Here is a 21,017-nt window from a genome sequence, read left to right as displayed (position 1 = left end):
TATAAACCTTCGTTTCAAGGAAATCCCATTAAATCACGAGCGGCTCAGTTCATTAAGTGTAATGATCTGGGAAGAAGGAAGGAAAAAAGGGTTAAGAGTTTGTGGTGGGTCATGCACAACAGGCAGATCAAAGGCAGGTCAATGGGGTCATATTGGATAAGAAATGGAAACAGGAACTTAAACACTATACGGAGGAAAGGAAATACACTGTAGCATGGTAGTAATGAAATGTTGAGACTTAGACTCGATCTGGGACAATCTGATGACCCTCAAACACCCTTCTTTTCAGAAGTTTCATATCACTAGGACTAATCAAATCACAAAACAAGATACCCAGCAACCTAAATAATCCTCATACCCCAATGAAGGTACTTTCATGTGGTGATAGAATTATATCCCTGTCATATTCCAAACATTGTGATGAAGGTACTTTTAACTCTAAATAGTTTCTTTAAATTCAAGCTTTGTGGCAGAAGGTGAGTTATGGGCTGTTTATACAAGGATGTTAAAAGAGGGGTTAAATTCTATAATTCAACTTTCAAAGTTGAATGAAACTTGTAATTGGTCTCTACTCTAGTGGCAAAAATCGACAAGTCCCGAATTATTGATCGTCTTATCACCGAAGGCTTCTTGGTTATACTACTACAAAGTATATTTCATTCTGCCTGGTTGTTTTGGAATTAACATCAAGCGAGTGGAAGACCATATTGATCAGCAACGGATGTACTGGGTAATTAACTATGAATATATTTTGGATGCATGGATATGTGATGAGGGACGTTTAGACATGGTCTTAGGAAGGGTTTGGCTCGGTTGATCAAAGTTAGCAATATGCTTGAGGTGTCAAGGAGTGTTGGCTCATCCATGTAGTCAAGGAGAGTTATCTAGTTTCTATCCAGTGATGGAATCAGTGAGTCATCATCTTCCATTGGTGGCCAAATGGAATTGTTTGGGCTATGTTTTGGTATGCTTCCAACTTCAGGAAGCTTACATCTGAGAATCTTAAGTATGGTCGGAATCCACTAATTGTGTACCAAAAGCAATGACTTCTCTCTTTGAACAGGTGAAATTGCTATACTTGTTATACGTTCAATCATCTTACTTATTGGAAAAAAGTTGAATGCTGGTTACTCCACAGCACAGGGGAGGAAGCCAATTTCTTAACACAAGTCTTGAGGACAAGACTTTTTTTGATAATGATAGGAATCTAGAATTAATTGGCCCAAATACTATATATATATATATATATATATATATATATATATATATATATATATATATATATATAGAAGGCCCAATAAAGGGTAAAACAGGAAATTCATCTAGGTTGGCTATGGCTAGGATTATAATAAATAAAGAGAAAGGTCACAGAGCGGGAAGGGGATGTCTTAGATTTTTGTATGTAATTTTGATACTCAGTATCGGCTCTAGCTTAATCCCAGATTGTGTAATCGTTCAATATATTACTTCTATTTCATCATCTTCTTTCTTTCAAAATTTTCTCTGTTTGATCCGATTTCATCAAACCCGAATTTCTGTTCTTCATCAACATCTAACATCTTTTGGAGTACATATATCATCCAACTAATGCTCAAATAACAAATGAATGTCACAAACATACATAAGAGTTAAGACAAGTTCATAATTAAAACACCAAAACCTTTCAAATGTTTACAAACACAAAAGTGAAAACAAATCAGTGTATCATCTCCGGAATCACTCATTCCGGTTTCCAAAACGAAATGCAAACAAACAAACAAACCAACAAAAGATTGCTCAGAAACCACGGGTGGAATTAGCGTTTGAATTTAAAGATCCTCCTGATTCCTTTTTACTAGTTTTGCTAATAATCCCTTTTCCAAAATACTCAGCAATTACTGAAAATCCATCTTTTGAATTCTTAACTTGCTTGAAAAACTGATCTTGATTCTTGGAATTTTGTTCCAAGTTTCTTTTCATTTCAACAACAGATCTGTACTCAGGGGCACATTCGGGACATTCTTTTTCATTGTCTCCAAGACAACGTTGATGAAAAGAATGCATACACATGAAGTGGACAGCTGGCAGATCAAGTGTGAAAGTACAAGCAGTACATTTGCTTAGTTGAAAGATTCTTGCATTTGTTCTTAAATCCTGGATTTCTTTTCTCATTGTCAATGTTTCTTCCTGTAGTAGATTTCAAAGATATAGATTAGGTATTAATATTATGATGGAAATGAATTTTAACTATATTAAAATCTTTATAAAATTTAAAAAACAAACCTGGTATTTATCAATCATGCGACGATCCTCTTCAATAAGCTTTGACTCATGTTCCAATTTTCTAGCAATATAATCCCGAATAACAGAAAGAGTAAGACATGGATTTGAAGAAAGTGTTTGTAAAACCATAATAGGAGGCAAAATCTCATCTCTTTCAATATAATTCAAAACTTCTCTTACTTCTTTTGAACATTCTTCACCTAATTCACCAAAATACTTCAATAAATCAGCCCATAAAGTCGGATCACCACCCTTCCCTGAATCCCCTAACCTCTTACAACAACCAATCAAGCCTTCATGATCATGTGACCTCATGTAACAAGCAATCACCTCTTTATAAAGTTTCAACTTTTCATAAAGATACAAAAGCCCTTCTTTAAAAGAATTCATTTCACATAAGATTATAGCCAAATCAACATCGTACAACGGTTGTTCTTGATCCAAAGGCCATGCGGTTTTCAACAACAAAAGCCCTTTTTGAAGCCTTTCTTCATGATCATTTTCCATGTTTTTTGTATCTTCTTTAGGTAATTCGACTAATTTCCCATTTCCATTTGAAGTAGTTGTTGTGCCATTTTCTAGCGACATTGATGGGAAGTTTAAGTCACTTGACAAGTATAATTCCAATAAAGTGTTGTGAATTTCGACTTGTGCGGGTGAATCTTTGACTTTTGTTATATACTTTTCAAGAAAATTCATTAAAGATCTTGGATAATGAACAAAAATGTTGAGAAAGTCAACGGGTGAAGGTAGCATATAGGAATATGATGCCCCCCCTTCAGTGCAAAGTCCCATGAGGATTTCAATTGTTTCCATTGGTTTATGCTCAATAAGAATCTTTCCATATTCTTTAACAGTGACCCCACTTTGACTTTGGTCAAGGCTAGAAATATACTGCAAAGCCTCATCATATCTTCCCAAATCCTCAAGCAAAATCTTTAAATACCATTCATGTCTTCCACTTTTTTTAGCAACAAACATTGCATGTTCATGATAATTCGCAGCTCTACAAACCCTAATCGCGGTTTCCACATCAAATTTAATCTCACCATCTTCACTTTTGATGAAAACATTCAACTTGTCAACATCTTTCAATTTGGTGTAACAGTTTAATAGAAGGGTAGTATGGTCTTTTGACGCGAGACCCTTTTCGTGTAGCTTCTCGAGGTAATTTGTGAGGTTGTAGATTCTTTGTGCATCTAGGAACTTCTGGATGACATAAGAAGGTTCTAGATGACCAATTGTATGAATGTATTGACTCATGGCTTCATCAAAATCTTGCTTCATGTATAAATGATCACCATATTTTCTTAAAACTTCAGCAGTTGCAGCTGCATCAGCTTGTTGACTTTGAACAAGATTAATGGCGACTGTGTAAAGGTTTTTTTTGAAAAGCATGTCGAGTTTGCTTTCCATGTCTTTTTCTCCAATACATAAAGCCGATTTATCGTTCATGATAAGGAGGATGCTTCCCCATTCACAAAGCATATGGGAGACTTCTTTGGTTACTATACTGTGTGCAATTAAACGGTTTTTGAGGTCATAGATGTTGAAGGTGTTTGAGCCACTTCTTTGGTCTGCAATTACACATAACAGGTATCCACGAAACCACCCGAGGAACTTCTTTTCTCCTTCAAAAGCCCAACATGGACCTCTACCATCAACTTCATAGAAATATACTGCCTCAGGTCGACCAATGATAAGCTCCTAATAATTAACACCAAATTGCAATACTTTTATGCTTAAAACAATAGATAAACAATAACAATATACAGATGAGAGTAAAGAAATAGCATACCAGGCGATCATTCATGGCAACACTATTCACATTACTCCCAATGTGATCTAGGGTTTGTCGACCAGCTGGCTGAGTCTGCAAGTTAAACAAGCTTACAGAAGTTGGAGTAACTGCAAACAAATGAAAAGCTTTCCCATCAACACGAAAACCCATTCCAGTAATACCACATTGGGATTTATCTTGACTTTTCTCCACTTGAAGCATGAATCGTTTGATACGTTCACGTGCAATATCACCTTGGATGCAATAAATGCAACCATTGTCTAGTCCAATAGCTATCAGCAATATTGGTGGAGCTTCTTCTAGAACTAGAAATGATGTTATCTGAACAACAACAACAACAACAACAGAAACAATTCCAATTACATTTACCCATAATGTTTACAAGAAATGTTACAAGTATAAAATTTCAACCTTTGCTTCTGGGAATTGATTTGTGAATATTCGTAGTATTTGGATACAATCAGGAATTGGTGTGCTTGTACCCTCTGGTTGAGTTTTATCTAGGTCAAAAACCTTGAGGCATACAGATGATAATTGTGGAGATATTTGTTCATCTTCTCCAACAGTTAGTAGGAAGTTGCGTTGCTGGTCAATTCACAACAAAAATGGAAAAAGATTAAAACTTTCTAGTGTTGACTTGTTACATACTTAGATAACAAAGCTGTGTATCTTCTTCCTTGATAGTGTTAGCTATGTCAGGAATAGATGGAGCAAGAAAAACATCTTTGAAAGTGCATGATTAACCATTAGATAAGAAGATCAGAGGAAATTGTATAACCAAAGCTGTAAAATTCTTCTAGATATTACAATTTCTTATCTTGTTTCTTGATCTTGAATTCATTCCTATCAACAAAGGTAACCGGATTTAGAAAACCTAATTTCATGTCATTCTGTATAGGAAAACCTAGAACCGTAATTCTGCACAAATGTGTTCTAGATTGCTAAATTCACGTACAACGTGATCAACAATGGGGAAATGGGTAATCAGGAATTATAGACAGAGAGCGATGAAAAAACCTTGAGTTGTTGAATGAATAAAACAGAGGAAGTGTGAGCTTGGAATCCATAGCTGAACTTAAAACCTCGATCTAGTAAACTAACAGTCCCATCTTCACATCCCACCGCGATTTTCCCCCTTCCGCTGGAGCAACACTCGATTTTTCCAGCGACTTCATCCGGGACCAAACATTTTCCGGCGTATTTCTCCTCAAAGAACTCGAATTTCCTCCATTGATACATGTTTCGTCAACGTATTGAAATCAAATCGGAGCCCAGATTATTCTACGCAATTGTAATCATCTCTCAATCTGCACAGGATACGCCAATAGTTGAAGAATATGTGATCGATCACATCCTGTTATTCCGCCCCCTATAAATCAAATCGCCTTTTTTTTTTTCTAATTTTTCTTTTACATACAAACTCTCTATTTTACACTTATGGTCCCTTTACTTTTGGAGTTTTTCAATTTATTTATAATTATTAACAATATTTTCATTATTCTTTTATAACACATTTAAATATTTTAATTTTTGATACAAAACAATAACTCAAATTTTATATAGCCTTATTAATTTATTGTATTTATTTGAACGTTTTTATAAATTGGTTTTTATAAATTTGTTTTTGTATAATAATTTATTATATTTTACAACATGAAAATTTTAAAACTACAATATGTATAATAATTTTTATCGTTCTAGTTTTAATAGTTAAATATGTATAATAATTATTATTGTTTTAATTTTATTGTTTGACAATTTAATTACAATGTTGATTAATTATTTATAATTGTTTTTTATTTATAATAATATTTATTAAAAAAATATACTTATATAATTATATATATATATATATATATATATATATATATATATATATATATATATAAAAATGTTATATAATTATTCTACGCAATTGTAATCATCTCTCAATCTGTACAGGATACGCCAATAGTTGAAGAATATGTGATCGAGGGGAAATTAAATTAAGGGAAATTTTCATTTATATCCTTATAAATTTTGAATATTACTTTTATATCCTTACAAATTTTAAAATTACATGTATTTCCTTTTGAAAATATAAAACTCACATTTATATCCAAACTCATAATTTAATTAGGATTAGATAAATTTAATATTAAAAATCTTATCTAAAATACAAATTTTCATTGATATTACTAAAATACCCTTTACTAAATTAAAGATTAGGACTAAAGCTAATTAAAAAAAATCGTGTGTGCCAAAAACTTCATGTCCGTTTCTTTCTCATTGTAGATTCTATAAACAACCCCTCTTCTTCATCGCAATAGTTTATCATCTACTCCATTCGATTAATGTTTTTGCATTCAATTAATTATTGTTCTATTAATTTTGGTTCGCAATAGAGAGAACTCACTATCTTATGTAGATCATAACCAGAAAAACCATTAGCATCATTGATAACCCTCGACGAAAAAAGATTGAAAATTACATTTTCTCTTAAAGCGTAATATTGTGCTTGGGTTTGTACTTTGTGTTATGTGGGTCTTTCTCTTAGGCTTCATTGCATAAAAAAAGCAACCAATTAAATAGTTATTATAAACAAATCTGATGCTTTTGCTGTTTTATTGGGTTTTGTTTAGATATGATCTATATATTGATTGCTAAGAGAAAAAGATATTTTATAGAGAGAGAAAGAGCGATGGGTGGGAGTTACGTTCATGTAGTACGTAAAGGGAAATATTTGCTCATGCGTGAAGGTGAAGGCTAACAATTGGCTGACGATTTTCACTTTAAGTCATCAACCTTCTGTTATGGTTTAGTGTGTCTATTTCGAGGTCGTGCCATTCTTAAGTTGTGGATCCACATATTTACAGAGGAAATATTTTCTGTTTATTGTGCATTTGCTTCTTTGTATTCCATTAACACAAATTTATGTTAAAGATATTCATAAAAAATGGCGTGTATATATATATATATGGAGATCTTGGTGATCTATTGGTGGGAATAAAAAATGATATGTGAAACTATGATCTCATTAATGGAGAAAAACAACTTTTGAAGAGGAGAAAAAGGAGTTTTGAAGCTTTTCACTATTAAATGGTTAAATACTAATCTTTAATTAAGGAAGGGTAGTTTAGTAATATCATATGTTATTTTAAAAGTTTAGATATATTTTTCAATATTAAATTAGTTTAATGATTTAATCCAAATTAAAATATGAGTTTGGATATATATGTGAATTTTATAGTTTTCTAAGGATATATATGTAGTTTTAAATTTTGTAAGGATATATAAGTAATATTTAAAGTTTGTAAGGATATATATTAAATTATCCCTTAAATTAAAATCGTGAAAATAAAAAAGTGAAATGGGTGAGAACGTGTTTGTTTTGTAGTCCTTGGACGTAGATATCCGTTTTCGACTTCAGGACCCGGATGCCATGTCCCCATAAGATATTTATTTAATTTTCTATTGCGTTTTTTTCTTTTTTTTTGGGATAATATATACATTATTACAATTAAAATGATAAGATTTTTTTAGAAGAGGAAGACTTTTAAAAATGAAGACTTGATATTTATTACCGCATAAATCATGATCATGTTGCATTCATTTATATTGGGGAGGTTAGTATCTAATGATTTATGAATACTTAAATGAAGTCTTGATATCCAATCAAAATTTATAAAAGTTGGGTTGTCGTTGGAAGCTGATCCGTACACAACAATTTTTTTCCATACACAACAATTGGTGCTTTAAAATGTTGTATTATACAACTATATAATGCATGAATTGTTGTGTATGACAAAAAACTGTTGTGTACGAATCATTTCCCTTCTAAAAAGGCATTCACAGCATGTTGGGTCTTGCAAACTTTTCATGTGATGGTTCATATGTTACGTAACTTAAAGAAATTTGAGCCTCTTCTTAATTGGTAATACTTTGTGCCAACCATGATGGCATCTTCTATCTAACCATCTTTCAATAGAGATATGCCTTAGGAGTCCTATAAGAGTAGCATCATATTTCAATACATATAATGTATGTTCTTTGAGTTTGTTCTTTATTAAAGTGTTTGAATTATGTGTAATGTTTTTTCTTAAAAGAAGTATTAAAAGAAACTTAAATACGTTTAAAGAAATTTAAATATGTTTAAATAAGTTTAAAAGAGGCCTAAAAGAAGTACAAAAGAAGTTTTGAAATGAACAATGGTTTGTTTTTCATTATATAATTTTTGGTTCTATCTATACATTATTTTTAAAGATGTCTTACATATTTGTAACTCACGATGCTTCATAACCTAACGTATTATTTTAACACGTGCTCAAGTAAGAAGCATGTATTATAGTGGGGTTTGACAAGAGGAAATAGTCAACACGAATCAGCCAAGACTGCTTTCCTTAACGGGAAGTTGGCTGAGGATGTTTACATGAATCAACCAGAGGGTTTTGTTGATGCAAAGTTTCCCAATAGAGTGTGCAAGCTTGAGAAGTCCATTTATGGATTAAAACAAGCATCTCGCAGCTGGAATCTCTGCTTCCATGAGAAAGTCAAAGAGTTTGGTTTCTCTAGAAGTGAAGATGAGTTTTGTGTGTATATCAAGGCTAGTGGGAGTATAGTAACTTTTCTAGTATTATATGTCGATGACATATTGCTCATTGGTAACGACGTTCCAACCTTGAAAGATGTTAAGTCTTGGCTTGGAAAGTGTTTTGCCATGAAAGACCTTGGAGAAGCTTCCTATATTCTTGGGATTAGAATATTGAGAGATAGAAAGAAGAGACTAATTGGACTTAGTCAGAGCACATACTTGGATAAGGTACTGAAGAGGTTTAGTACGGAAAATTCCAAGAAGGGAGAGCTACATATCCAGAGCAATGCCAAATTGAGTAAGACTCAATGCCCGAGTACAGATGAGGAAATAGCTGACATGAGTCGTGTACCTTATGCTTCCGCTGTCGGATCGATCATGTACGCTATGACATGTACTCGCCCTGATGTGGCATTTGCTTTGAGCATGGTCAGTCGCTATCAGGGAAACCCGGGTAGAGCTCATTGGATAGCGGTTAAGAATATACTCAAGTATTTGCGAAGGACAAAGGACTGGGTCCTTGTACTTGGTGGCAAAGATACTTTGAGAATAGATGGTTACAGTGATGCCAGCTTTCAAACGGATAGAGATAACTTCCGTTCTCAATCAGGTTGGGTATTTTTACTGAATAGAGGAGCAGTTACTTGGAAAAGTTCCAAGCAAGATATGGTGGTTGATTCTACTTGTGAATCAGAGTACATAGCAGCGAGTGAAACGTCGAAAGAAGCAGCTTGGTTAAGGAACTTCATTGGAGATCTCGGAGTTGTTCCAACCATCCAGGAGCCTATGGAAAGGAGCGGTTGCCTTAACAAAGGAACCCAGAGATCATGGTAAAACCAGACATATCGACAGAAAGTACCATTTCATAAGACATAGAGTAGAAGAAGGCCATCTAGTTGTAAAGAGGGTATCATCTGAAGACAACCCAGCAGACCCCCTCACAAAGGGTCTGAGTAGGGTTAAGCATATTCAACATGCTCGGAGCATTGGACTGAGAGATGATATTAGTTTTAGTAGTTAGATTATTTTTGTTCTGAAACTTGTAACAAAGTAAATATAATTGACTTTTGGTGATTAAATAATAAAGTATTATTTATGAGTTTGTTTACTGTCCTTGTCAATTGTTTATTATTGTGTTTCATATTTTGCATGTTTTACTTCCCGAATAATATGATTATTCAAACTCCACAGTCGCTCGTACTTTTGGAAGTAAGTAGTGAATTAAGACTGTCATGAATTGGATTGCAGATTGTCTAAGGGAGTTAGACATAGCAATAGAATTGCTGCAATTTTCATGAGTACTTAGAAATAGAGATTTGAGTATTGGATAAACCCTCGCTCAGAGTATTACTTCATGGAATTCATCACGAGTAATACTGAGACGATAATATCTTATAATCTTGAAGCGGAGAAATATGAGTTGTAATTTACGAGTCGGTCATGCATTGGTGATACAAAAACGCATCAGTAACTTGGTGTTATAAAACGTATTGTCATGTATAATTTGATGAGTAAAAGATACAAGCATATGAGTCAACATTTATTCGTTCCTTTTGCCCTAACGGGAAAAGCGATATATGTGGGACCCTCGATGATTTGGTGTTGACTTATGTGCTAGGCCCAGCCAGGACTAAATTGATGTGTTCAATTAGAAGTCCTACATCATCACAAATCAGAAATCGGGAAACATAGATTCTGGACAAAGAGATTGATTACATTCCATGTCTTATGTCTAGGGATATCTAGCAGAACGAAGGATTATATGATCACTTATCTAAGGACACGTAACTGACTGGGTCAGAGTTCAGCAGCAGCTTTTGGAAGCTACAATTTGTTGGTCAAATTTAGAAGTCATACTAGAAATTATAGTTACAGACTTATCCAAGTGGGAGACTGTTGGATTAGGTGTCTAAGCCCATAACTATAATTGGTATGTACTTAAATTGATATCAACACAGTCTTTTTGGGTTGCCCTCAAACCTAACAACTGGACAAGGAAATTATGAAAGGAGAGATATTGATTTATTATAAGATTAATAAATTAATATAAATGATTTATTAATATGTTAAAAGATTAATATATTAATTAGAAATCATAAGGTTTAATTAATAGTTAGCCATAAATTAATTAGAATTAATTTTGGGGTTAATTGTATTAATTATACTAGTTTGCAATTATCAAATAGTTGAGTGGAAGGCTCCAGAACCTCCTTGGAAGGAGGTGGACGAAATCTATAGGGGAAACCCTAATGATTTCGTCCAAGGGGCTTGGATAAGGCCTTTGGATAAGCTTAGGCCCCAAGCAAAGGAATATTAGGGTTTTCCCTAAACCCTAGATCCATCAGCTATATAAGGAGCCTCCTGGCTCTCAAAATCGACCACTCCTACTCTTGAAGAAACCCTAGGCCGATTTTTGCATACCCTAGCCTCTCTCTCCCCACAAGTTTCCTTCTTGCTAGCTCTTGGGTGTGATTCCATTAGAGGCATTACAATTGTGGTGTTAGGCTTCCAAGAAGATCAAGATCAAAGGATTACCAATTGTTTGCTATAACAATTGAAAGGTATGTAACTCTAAAACCCTAGTTGGTTAATTTCGAAAATAGCCTCTCTCTTTAGGGTTCTTGTTTTGCAATTCAAAGTTATATGTTCAATAGTTAAAACATAGATCCAAAGTAGGTTGCATGTGAACTTAGGAATTGTTTTTCTAGTTTATTTGTTTCACCCAAAACCCATCAGGTTGTTGGACCTAATTCAGCCTTTACCTTACCAACTACCTAATATTACACAGGCTCATCAAATGGCGAGACTGTTCCTAAAAAGACTGGATCATTTCGAGACCGGTTTGGATGCAGGTCTAGATTAGAGTACCGAGTACCTCTCCAAAAAGTGGGCATCATTGGGTTTAATATACCTAAACTCGAGTTCAAGGCTTTATATATATATATATATATATATATATATATATATATATATATATATATATATATATATATATATATTACAAGTTTCGTCTAATCTTTTTTGGGTTAATGACTTTATAAGGGTAAAATAGTTTAGATTTTGTTCATATTTAGTCCGTATGTTCTTTTTTGCTTGCATATTACCATTAAACCGACTAAAACCTACACAACTTGTCATAAGGATGTAATGTGAACAGTTCAAACAAGTTTAATGGTAATATGTGGAAAAAAATAACTTAAAGGAATAAATATCAACAAAACCTAAAGTATGTTACCCTTATAAGTCATTAACCTCCTGTTAAATTCCTTACCAAGCTTAAAAGTATGATGTGATATGTCACATGAACCCATCGAAATACCTTTCACAATCAAGTAGGATTATTTGATACTTTTATGTTGCTAGACTATAGGGTGTTGTCTCATCGTATCTTACAGTGAATTGGGTTGGACAACAGTAAGGCACGGTGAACACCACACTCGTTTTCCTTTACGTATGAGAACTCATCTCTCTCTCTCTCTCTCTCTCTCTCTTGTTTTATACAACATCCTAAATCATATTTAATGTGTGAGGAATGAGAGGTAATCATTTGCCTAGTAAAAAGGACGTTAAAGAGGAAGATAGGAAGTGACGTGATGCTAAGATTAAATGCAAAAAAGTGAGAGATGTGGGAAATTAAGATCTTACCTTTGATCATTTTACATTTTGCAAGATCATGATCGTAAGATCAAAAGATCCTACCAAGATAAATAAGGCTTCAAATTTGCTTGTACTTTCTTGTTTGTTATGTGGAAATTATATCTTGATGTTGATTAAAGCATCAATGGTGGAATAAACTTTAACTTTTTAAGCAATAACCATAAGTCTTGTAGATGCAAAATGCAACAATTACGAAGAAAACATCTTAAGTGTAACAATAAACAAGATCATTGGACATTATACAACTAAAGAAGCAATGTAGGATCATATGGACGATTTGGCAGGTGAGGAATATGAATAATAATGAAGATAATCAAGCAATATGATGAGCCAAAAGATAATGTATAGATAAAAAGAGAGCTAAAATATTAAATGAAGAACAAGTGGCTAGGGAATGAAATTCTCACTACACACTCTTTATACTAATAACTACATAATAAGGTGCACCACATACAAATGCACGTTTACCAACTTCATATACCCATGGAAGGAATATACATTTACATACAAAGACGTATTCTAATCTAACTATCACCCGTCATTGTAAAACATTTCCAACTCAACACACAAGTTTACAAAGGAACCATAATGCATCATTGCGTATCGCGACGCTCTACCTAATTTGAAATTATGGATGAAGTTTTATTTAGAAAAAAATAGATGGATGAAGTTGTGATGCATTATAAGGCTTCCTGAGATTTGTAATGTTGGAGTTTGAGTTGAATAGACAAACTTTTGAGACTTAATTTCAAGATTGATATAGTAAGGCATTTCTAAGGGTTAAGGTTGATCATTAACATATATTTATAAAGCCCCTTAACTTGTTTATTTAGTATATATTACATCTTTATGACCTATTATAACAAGTTCATGAAAATTTCTAAGGTCCTCAAACTTTTTTTTTTTGGTATTCTAAGGATCCTAATGTTTTTTGTGTTTCTTAGGTCCTTTAATTTGTTTATTTTTTGTTTTTCATATGTTTTTTCACAAATTCATCTTTTATTTCACATTTTCATGTTTTTTTATAATTCGTTTTTACATGTTTTTATTACGTTTTTGCAACTTAATATTTATTTTGTTTTTACATATATTTTTTCACAAATTGTTTTACAACTTCATTTTTTTCACATGTTTTTTCACAACTTCATCTTGCATAACTCTATACGTTCACTATTATAAAATCGAGTAAAATAAAATGTAAAAACGCATTAGAAAAGAAAATGTAAAAGCAAAGTAAAACAATAAAGATGTGTAAACGGATAGTGAAAAATAAACATGTGAAAACAAAGTAAAAAAATGAAGTTTTGAAAAGCAAAAAAGTAAAAATAAATAAAAAATAAAAAAACAAAACTGCAAAAATGGTCCATGTGGTATGCATTTTTTCTGAGGTTTGGTCAAAACCTCGACTTTTTTCGATTGATATTCCCTTTGGCCTAGTTTCGATATGTTTTTGGTCTCTCGGTAAACTGAAATGACTATAATGCCCCTCATGTATTTTTTTTTTATTTATTTATTTTTTTAATTTAATATATATTTATCTATTTTAATAATTAATAAATAAAGAGAGGGCTCTCTCTATGTGTGTAGTTCATCCAATTCTCTCTATACCTTCAAAACTATCTCCTCAAATAATCGAAGGTTTGAAATCATATGAAATTAAAACCGAGTCCCCTTTGTTTTGTTTCTTGGTTCGATTTCTGAAGAAAAAAAACCTTACTGGATAAATCTAGAAGAATAGATTAGAAAGGGAGATGAAGATAGTGGTGGTGAACATGATCTTCAAAAATAAAAGATGCGATGGAGATGAACCGGTGAGGAGCTGATGAAATTCCGATTTACAAATATCGATTTGTAGATGCTAAAATCTCGATTTACCGGAAAAGCCCCACCTTCAAGAACGAAACTCTTGTTCTTCTTCAGAGATCAAACACAAACGCCCCACCTTTGAATCTAGGGTTTCACTGGTTCGTTAGATGCCATAAATTCTTGGGCCAACAGTCGTCGACTGAATCGACTATTACAAAATATCGTCCATGGATAGACCAGAGAGGGCATATTCCAACTTCAGAACATCCACCTTTAAGCATCGTTGAATGGGATGTGTCGTTGATCAAATAGAGGAAAACATATGTGGTTAAACGTGTGGGGATGAAAACATCCACATAAAAATTAATTTCCAGAAATTAAAACATACACACATACTCAAATCAATTTCCAAAAAGAAAACACAAACACACATACTAACAAATTTTAGGAATAAAACACACAAACACATGCATTTTCAGATTGGAAGAACATACACATGATTTCATATTCAATTCGATTTTAGTGTTTCGATTCTTGAGTTCCGACCGAGAAAAACCCAACACCATTGAGTTCCAATTCTTGAACTTGTGATTTTAGTGTGCGATTTGCAAGTGTTTGTGTGTATGTGTGTGTGTGTGTATATATATATATATATATATATATATATATATATATATCCCTATTCTAATAAATGAATAGTTTTAATCTTCTTTTGCTAAGTGTCATTTTAATACAACTCATCATTAAAATTATGTCATGTGTCATGTAGATATATTAGACAACTGATTTTAAAATTCAAATTTACATTTTTAATTATATATTAAATTTGAAGTTATAATAACTTTAAAATTTTGATATATCTTTTAATTAATAATTTATTTAAAATAATTGATTAATAATTATAAATTTTTATTATGAAAGTTTAATTAATTTTATAACCCGTGGTTCCCACGGGTTATAAACTAGTATATATATATATATATATATATATATATATATATATATATATAGAGAGAGAGAGAGAGAGAGAGAGAGATCCCTCTATTTATTAATTATTAAAATAGATAAATATATATTAAATTAAAAAATGAAAGAAAAATAAAAAATAAATACATGAGGGGCATTATAGTCATTTCAGTTTACCGAGGGACCAAAAACACATAGAAATTAGACCAAAAGGACTACCAATCCAAAAAAATCGAGGTTGGGACCAAACCTCTCAGGAAAAAAATACATACCAAAGGGACCAATTTTGTAGTTTTGTCAAAAAAAAAAAAAAATTAAACGGCCTAAGAAACCAAAAAAATAAAAGACCGTGACAAAAAAAAAGTCAAAAAAACTTACAAGTCTTTAGTTATGACTAGTCATTAGAATATAATATACAAAAAATAAACAAGTTAATGAACCTTAAAAATACTTTAAGAAAAACTCATGACTAAATACCTAAGCAGGAGTTTAAGAACCAATTTCAATATTAACCCTTTTCAAAAGACATTAATTCAAAAAGATTTAATAAGATACTATGAAAACTACATCCTTATTAAAATAACAAGTATTATATTACTAAATAAGTGTTTGATACAGACCTTAAAGCAAATAAAACTAACTTATGGAAACATCATATCATATAACAATAACAAACATTTCCATACCTTTACTTTCATTTGTTTTCGGTTGTTGTTGTGGTTGTGGTTGGGGATCATCATCATCATTATCATTGTCATTATCATGATCATGATGATTACCATCATCATCCATTGTGCCATTGTTATTTTCCTTCATGTTTTGTGTAACATTTCTGATTCCAGAAGGCATGTCATGATCATGGCGTCTCTACATGCTTCTTCACTGGGCACCCAGCATTTGAACACCGGTAGTAACTCCAAAACAAACATTAATCACTTTACTTTAAACTAACGCACACCAACTGTTTGATAAAATGTGAATTTAAAAAGTAGCTTGGATAGGGGCTATTTTTAACCATTTTCTGCCCATATTTCCGCCATCTATATCCATCATTCACAATATCAACCACACTTTTAGTCTCAACAACTACACGTGGCTCATAATTTGTCTTTGTCACAACATTATCACTCTCTTTCTTGCTGTAAAAACTTAATAATTACCTCATTCCAATTCACAAAATAGGAGACAAACATATTAAAAACTACTGATTTAACATACTGTCTTTTCAGTTGTGGTGCATTATTGTCAACCCCACTTTCTATTTCATTAGACTGCAACACTTGAAATTCCACAAAATTCTCACTCAAATCAAAGCTGCAAAAACGCATTTACAAGTTGTTTAGTGAAACAATAAAAGGACCAATTTGGGAATTGGGAATTGATTACTTTCAGATGTGAAAGATGAATGGTTAGGTTTTGGATGTTGATAAAAACACCAACAAGAAATTATATAAACTGTAGCCAATATCTTTCATGAATCAAATTCCAAAAGGACTTCAAAATCTTTGAAATGTATCTCCCATTTAATTAGCTTGATCAAATAACTAAAACAACGCAAAAAGAAAATGATCTATCATCTATTCGGCATCTAACAAATAAATCCTTAATCCTTAAATCACAGAAAAAAAAAAACATAAGTATTAACCCCAAAATGCGATAATTAGGTTTCCCGGGTAAATAGACAGCAACAGAAACGAAGATTTCGTGGAAATGCTAACGTTTACGACTTCCATGGATCCAGTGAAATAGACAAGTAGCAAATATTTGCAACGATAATAAAATAAGTCAAAACTTGGAACAGTCAACAACATCAAATTGAAAGGTTAACTCAAAAATACGTCCGTTAATTTACTGAATTACATGTCCATATGAGCAAGAATCGATAAAAAAAAAAGAATGATTAAATCAGTGAAACTGGTGGAAATTCAAACTAACAGAAACCCAACATACCTTTTTGGTTGAATTTAGTGTACCGAAGTGACAATCGGAGTTGTGTATCACAACGGAGCTAGAAACTAACTCCGGCAAGATTTCTCAGCGAGTTCTGACATCTCGTATGTGGATTGTTACGATAGAATTGGGGGTAGATTGTTGAAAATAAAAATAAAAAGTAGGATAGGATCGATCGGAGGAGGAACCGAGGAATAGAGAGAAGATGAGTTCATATGTTGTGGACTGTCAACTGTGCAGCGAGGAATCTGATGATGTGTTCGGTGGCCTCCATGCGAAATTACGTTAATGTCCCTATGTACTTTCATTAGTCAATAATTTTTCATTAGTCAATAATGTTTCGCCAATGACAATTTCACCTTACCTATATTATTTAGGTCTGATAATTGTTGGGCAAGTTGGTGGTCATGAATTTGCTGATAATTTCACCGTACCTATATTTAGAATACATCGACTTAATTCAACATATATAATATATGGTTTGGTTGGTTGGAAACATCAACCCAATTCAACCCAAATAATCTGTATAAGTATATGGGTATGTGAGTCAGTATGTCGATTTCGGATCAAAGAGTCGACGGGTCATTTTCGGGTAACTTTTTCATGTTAATTTATATGAATTATATACGTCTTTAAATTAAGTAATAATTATCATTTTATATTGACTAGAATGAAATGAACAAACCAAATATCAATCTAACATAATAACTTAATAAGCAACAACCTCTTACGTATGGATTGAGAATTGGATTTGGTGTTAATAGTGTTAGGACTTAAAGCATGTCGTATATTACATTAATTCAAAAATAAAATTTTAATTTTTATAAATATAATATATAGTTGGGTTGGCGGGTTGACCTACGAACCCAAACAAATAACTCAACCCAACCCATTAAATAAATAGGTTGATGGGTTGGCATGTCAGAAATCTTAACTCAAACCCGTTTATTTTCGTGTCGGGTTACGGGTTGGGTCGAGAAACGTCACTCTACCTATATTTCAAGTTTATTGGTTTATTACTTATTAATAAGACCATTTCCAACTAGGCTAGCCTTTGCCCATACCAGACCCAGTCGAATCCATGAATTTGAATAGTAATTATGTGGTCGGTCGGCTATGTTTGTTTTATAAAGGTAATAAGGAGATTGAATCCTTTTATTATTATTTACAATTGAAAAGTTACAGTGGCTTTATAATCATATTACATAAATGGACTGGAGTTGATTTAGGAGAAATTACAGGGAATAATTGACAGAGATATGACAGCTAGAATATACAAATATAGACTTTATATTGTGTGATTGGTTGTATCCTTTATACGCCCCCTCAAGATGGATGATCCATCGGAGACTCAGATCTTGGAACGGAGAGAAAGAAAAGTTGTGTGACCCAGTGGTTTGTTAAGAACATCAGCAAGTTGATTAAAGGAGTGTATATCTAGGACATGTAATGAGCCATCTTGAACACATTCTAGTACGAAATGGTAATCCAAGGCAACATGTTTCATCCGGGAATGATAAATCAGATTAGCACAGAGGTATGTGGCACCCGTGTTGTCACAATACAAAGTAGGAGGCTGAGATGATGGTAGTCCAAGGTCTTGTAACAGGTGTAATACCCAAGTGACTTCAGTCACTGCATTGGCTAAAGCCTTGTATTCTGCTTCTGTCGAAGAGCGGGAAACTGATTTTTGACGGGATGATCTCCAGGAGATAATATTATACCCAAGATAGAGAATGTATGATGTGGTAGAACGACCACCATTGGAAACCCCGTCCCAATCTGAATCGGAGAAGGCATTGAGCTTCAAATTAGACCCTTTGTTCAAAAATATACCATGGTGAATTGTACCCTTTAGGTAACGAAGAACTCTTTTTAAGGCTTGGCAATGAGTGTCTCTAGGTGCATGCATGTACTGAGATAGTTGGTTTACTGCAAATGAGAAGTTAGGTCTAGTAAAAGCAAGATATTGTAATGAGCCCATAAGTTTCCGGTAAGGTGTATGATCCACGATTAGAGAGTCGTCTATGGCAGTTAGAACAACTGACGAGTTTAAAGGTGTGGCTACTTCTTTGGCACTATCCATATGAAACTGAGACAGAAGATCTTGAATGTGTCGATGTTGAGAGAGAAATAGACCAGTAGGGGAAGTGATAACTTCAATGCTAAGAAAGTGATGTAGAGGACCAAGATCTTTGATGGAGAAGCGAGCGGCAAGCATATTGACAAAGTGATTGAGAAAGGCAGTGGAATTGCTTGTGAGAACAATGCCATCTACATAAACCAAGAAGTAACATGTGATACCATCATGGTTGTAAATGAAAAGGGAAGCATCGTGTAACATCCCAAAAATCATGACCAAAAATTTCTTTTTAAAACATTAATTAAATCATAAGTATCAAGTCATTTCATCCATAAACAACGGTTTATATATCAAATCAGAGTATCATCTCTAAACATGTTCTTTTTATCAGAGTAAAACATCCCAGGCTGAAACTTCTTGGTGTGTGCCATGCGATCATCCCGAGCTCTTCCTTCCGCTACCGAAAGTACCTGATACTAAAATTGAAAACCGTAAGCACGAAGCTTAGTGAGTTCCCCAACCTACCACATACTATATACGCATAACCGTATACACATAACCACATACTGGGCCCCCGCCCGCTGCATCGGGCCTTACCCGGCATCAGGCCCCGCTCGGTATACGGATCTGTTTCTCTTAGGCCCCGCCTGTCTCTGGGCCTCGCCCGCTATACACATACAATCAAATAACATACTAGTGCATAAATAAACATACTCTAACTATACTCCTGATCTAAGGCCTCGCCTAACTTGGGCCCCGCCCCTAGTCTGCTACTGAGGGGGTCGTGGAACCCTGTCCATACTCCTGCTAGTAGTGAGATACGGGCCCCGCCGCCCACACTCACTCCCTTCCTATCACGGGCCTCGCCCCTGCTCTACTAATATTGAGATATGGAACCCCATCCACACTCAGCTAATGATGAGATACGAGATGTCGCCCACACTCACCTCCCTACCAGGCACATACAAGTATCACAGAGACAACAAGTATAATCTAACACACAACATATGAACCTTCCTCGGGATTGCCCTGGCATCGGACTCCCAGTCCGAAAACATATTATCATCTAACATACTTCGGACTTTCCCCGACATTGGACCCCCGGTCCGGAAGCTATCATACCTATACATGCAAGAATCACAAAGACCTCTAGCATTCTAACATTCCTCGGGCCTCGCCCGGCATCAGGTCGTAACCCGGAACATATACAATAAGTGCATAGGGCTAACGCCCGGGTCTTCCTACGATACATAAACATAATGGGCCGACGTTGGTGCCTTAGACCCATACAAACAGCGAGGAGACTCACCTCGCACAACTGAAGACTAGCTGAAACCTCCGGCTGCTATCCGACAATTCCCCGAACTGCTGCTCCCCTAGCTCCTCGAGCTACCAATATCAACATAACACTTAATCCCAAAATGCCCTCCAGAAATCAAACTAAATCAACTCTGGTCAAAGTCAAAGTCAACGGTCCATGGTCAAATTCAACACTTCCAGGTTGACTTGACTCGCCGAGTTGCTCCATCAACTCGCCGAGTTCAAAATCTCAGAATCCTGCAATCGCGAACCAACTCGTCGAGTCATCCCATGACTCGCCGAGTTCCCTGGCTAACCAGACTCATGACAACCCGAGTCAACTCGCCGAGTTATTCCCCTGACTCGCTGAGTTCACCCATAACCGGAAAATGGGACAACTCACTTAAACTCGTCGAGTGCCTCCCTAGACTCGCCGAGTTCCTCGGTATGTTGGACTATTTTAAAGGGTTAAGCCCTTATACTTCAAATCTGAACTCCAAACTTCATAAACACTCTGGAAATGACCTATTAAGGGTAAAGTTTCCAGCTTTACCCATCCTAAGTCCTTCTTAATGGGTTTAGACAAAACCCTAGCTCATTAAGACATAACCCCATGGTCCAAA

The 21,017-nt window shown here is 34.1% G+C and overlaps 1 protein-coding gene and 1 long non-coding RNA gene across 2 annotated transcripts; both read right to left on the bottom strand.

The window, feature by feature from the left end:
• Positions 1-1,622: 1,622 nt before the first annotated feature.
• On the bottom strand, positions 1,623-5,449 carry LOC145136566 (vacuolar protein-sorting-associated protein 11 homolog). The gene is made up of 5 exons (XM_079070689.1): positions 5,081-5,449; positions 4,475-4,648; positions 4,061-4,384; positions 2,263-3,969; positions 1,623-2,166 (listed from the first exon to the last, which is right to left on the bottom strand). Exons 1-5 carry the CDS (start codon positions 5,300-5,302, stop codon positions 1,777-1,779), a joined length of 2,817 nt encoding a protein of 938 aa, XP_078926815.1. The 5' UTR covers positions 5,303-5,449; the 3' UTR covers positions 1,623-1,776.
• A 10,184-nt stretch (positions 5,450-15,633) lies between these two features.
• Positions 15,634-17,173, bottom strand: LOC145136048 (uncharacterized). The gene is made up of 2 exons (XR_013720192.1): positions 17,013-17,173; positions 15,634-16,376 (listed from the first exon to the last, which is right to left on the bottom strand). It is a non-coding gene; the product is annotated as an uncharacterized LOC145136048 (long non-coding RNA).
• Positions 17,174-21,017: the final 3,844 nt, after the last annotated feature.

The sequence above is a fragment of the Lactuca virosa genome, chromosome 9, assembly GCF_052849685.1.
Source record: "Lactuca virosa cultivar CGN04683 chromosome 9, Lactuca_virosa_CGN04683_v6, whole genome shotgun sequence".
Taxonomy (NCBI): Eukaryota; Viridiplantae; Streptophyta; class Magnoliopsida; order Asterales; family Asteraceae; genus Lactuca; species Lactuca virosa.
Note: the sequence above shows the minus strand (reverse complement) of the source record. Positions and strands in the feature narration are given on the sequence as shown.

Coding starts and splice junctions, on each gene's coding strand:
- LOC145136566 (XM_079070689.1), bottom strand. CDS start 5,302: ATGTATCAATGGAGGAAATTCGAGTTCTTTGAGGAGAAATACGCCGGA. Junction 4,649..5,080: donor TATTCATTCAACAACTCAAG/GTTTTTTCATCG, acceptor TGAATTGACCAG/CAACGCAACTTCCTACTAAC. Junction 2,167..2,262: donor GCATGATTGATAAATACCAG/GTTTGTTTTTTA, acceptor AATCTACTACAG/GAAGAAACATTGACAATGAG.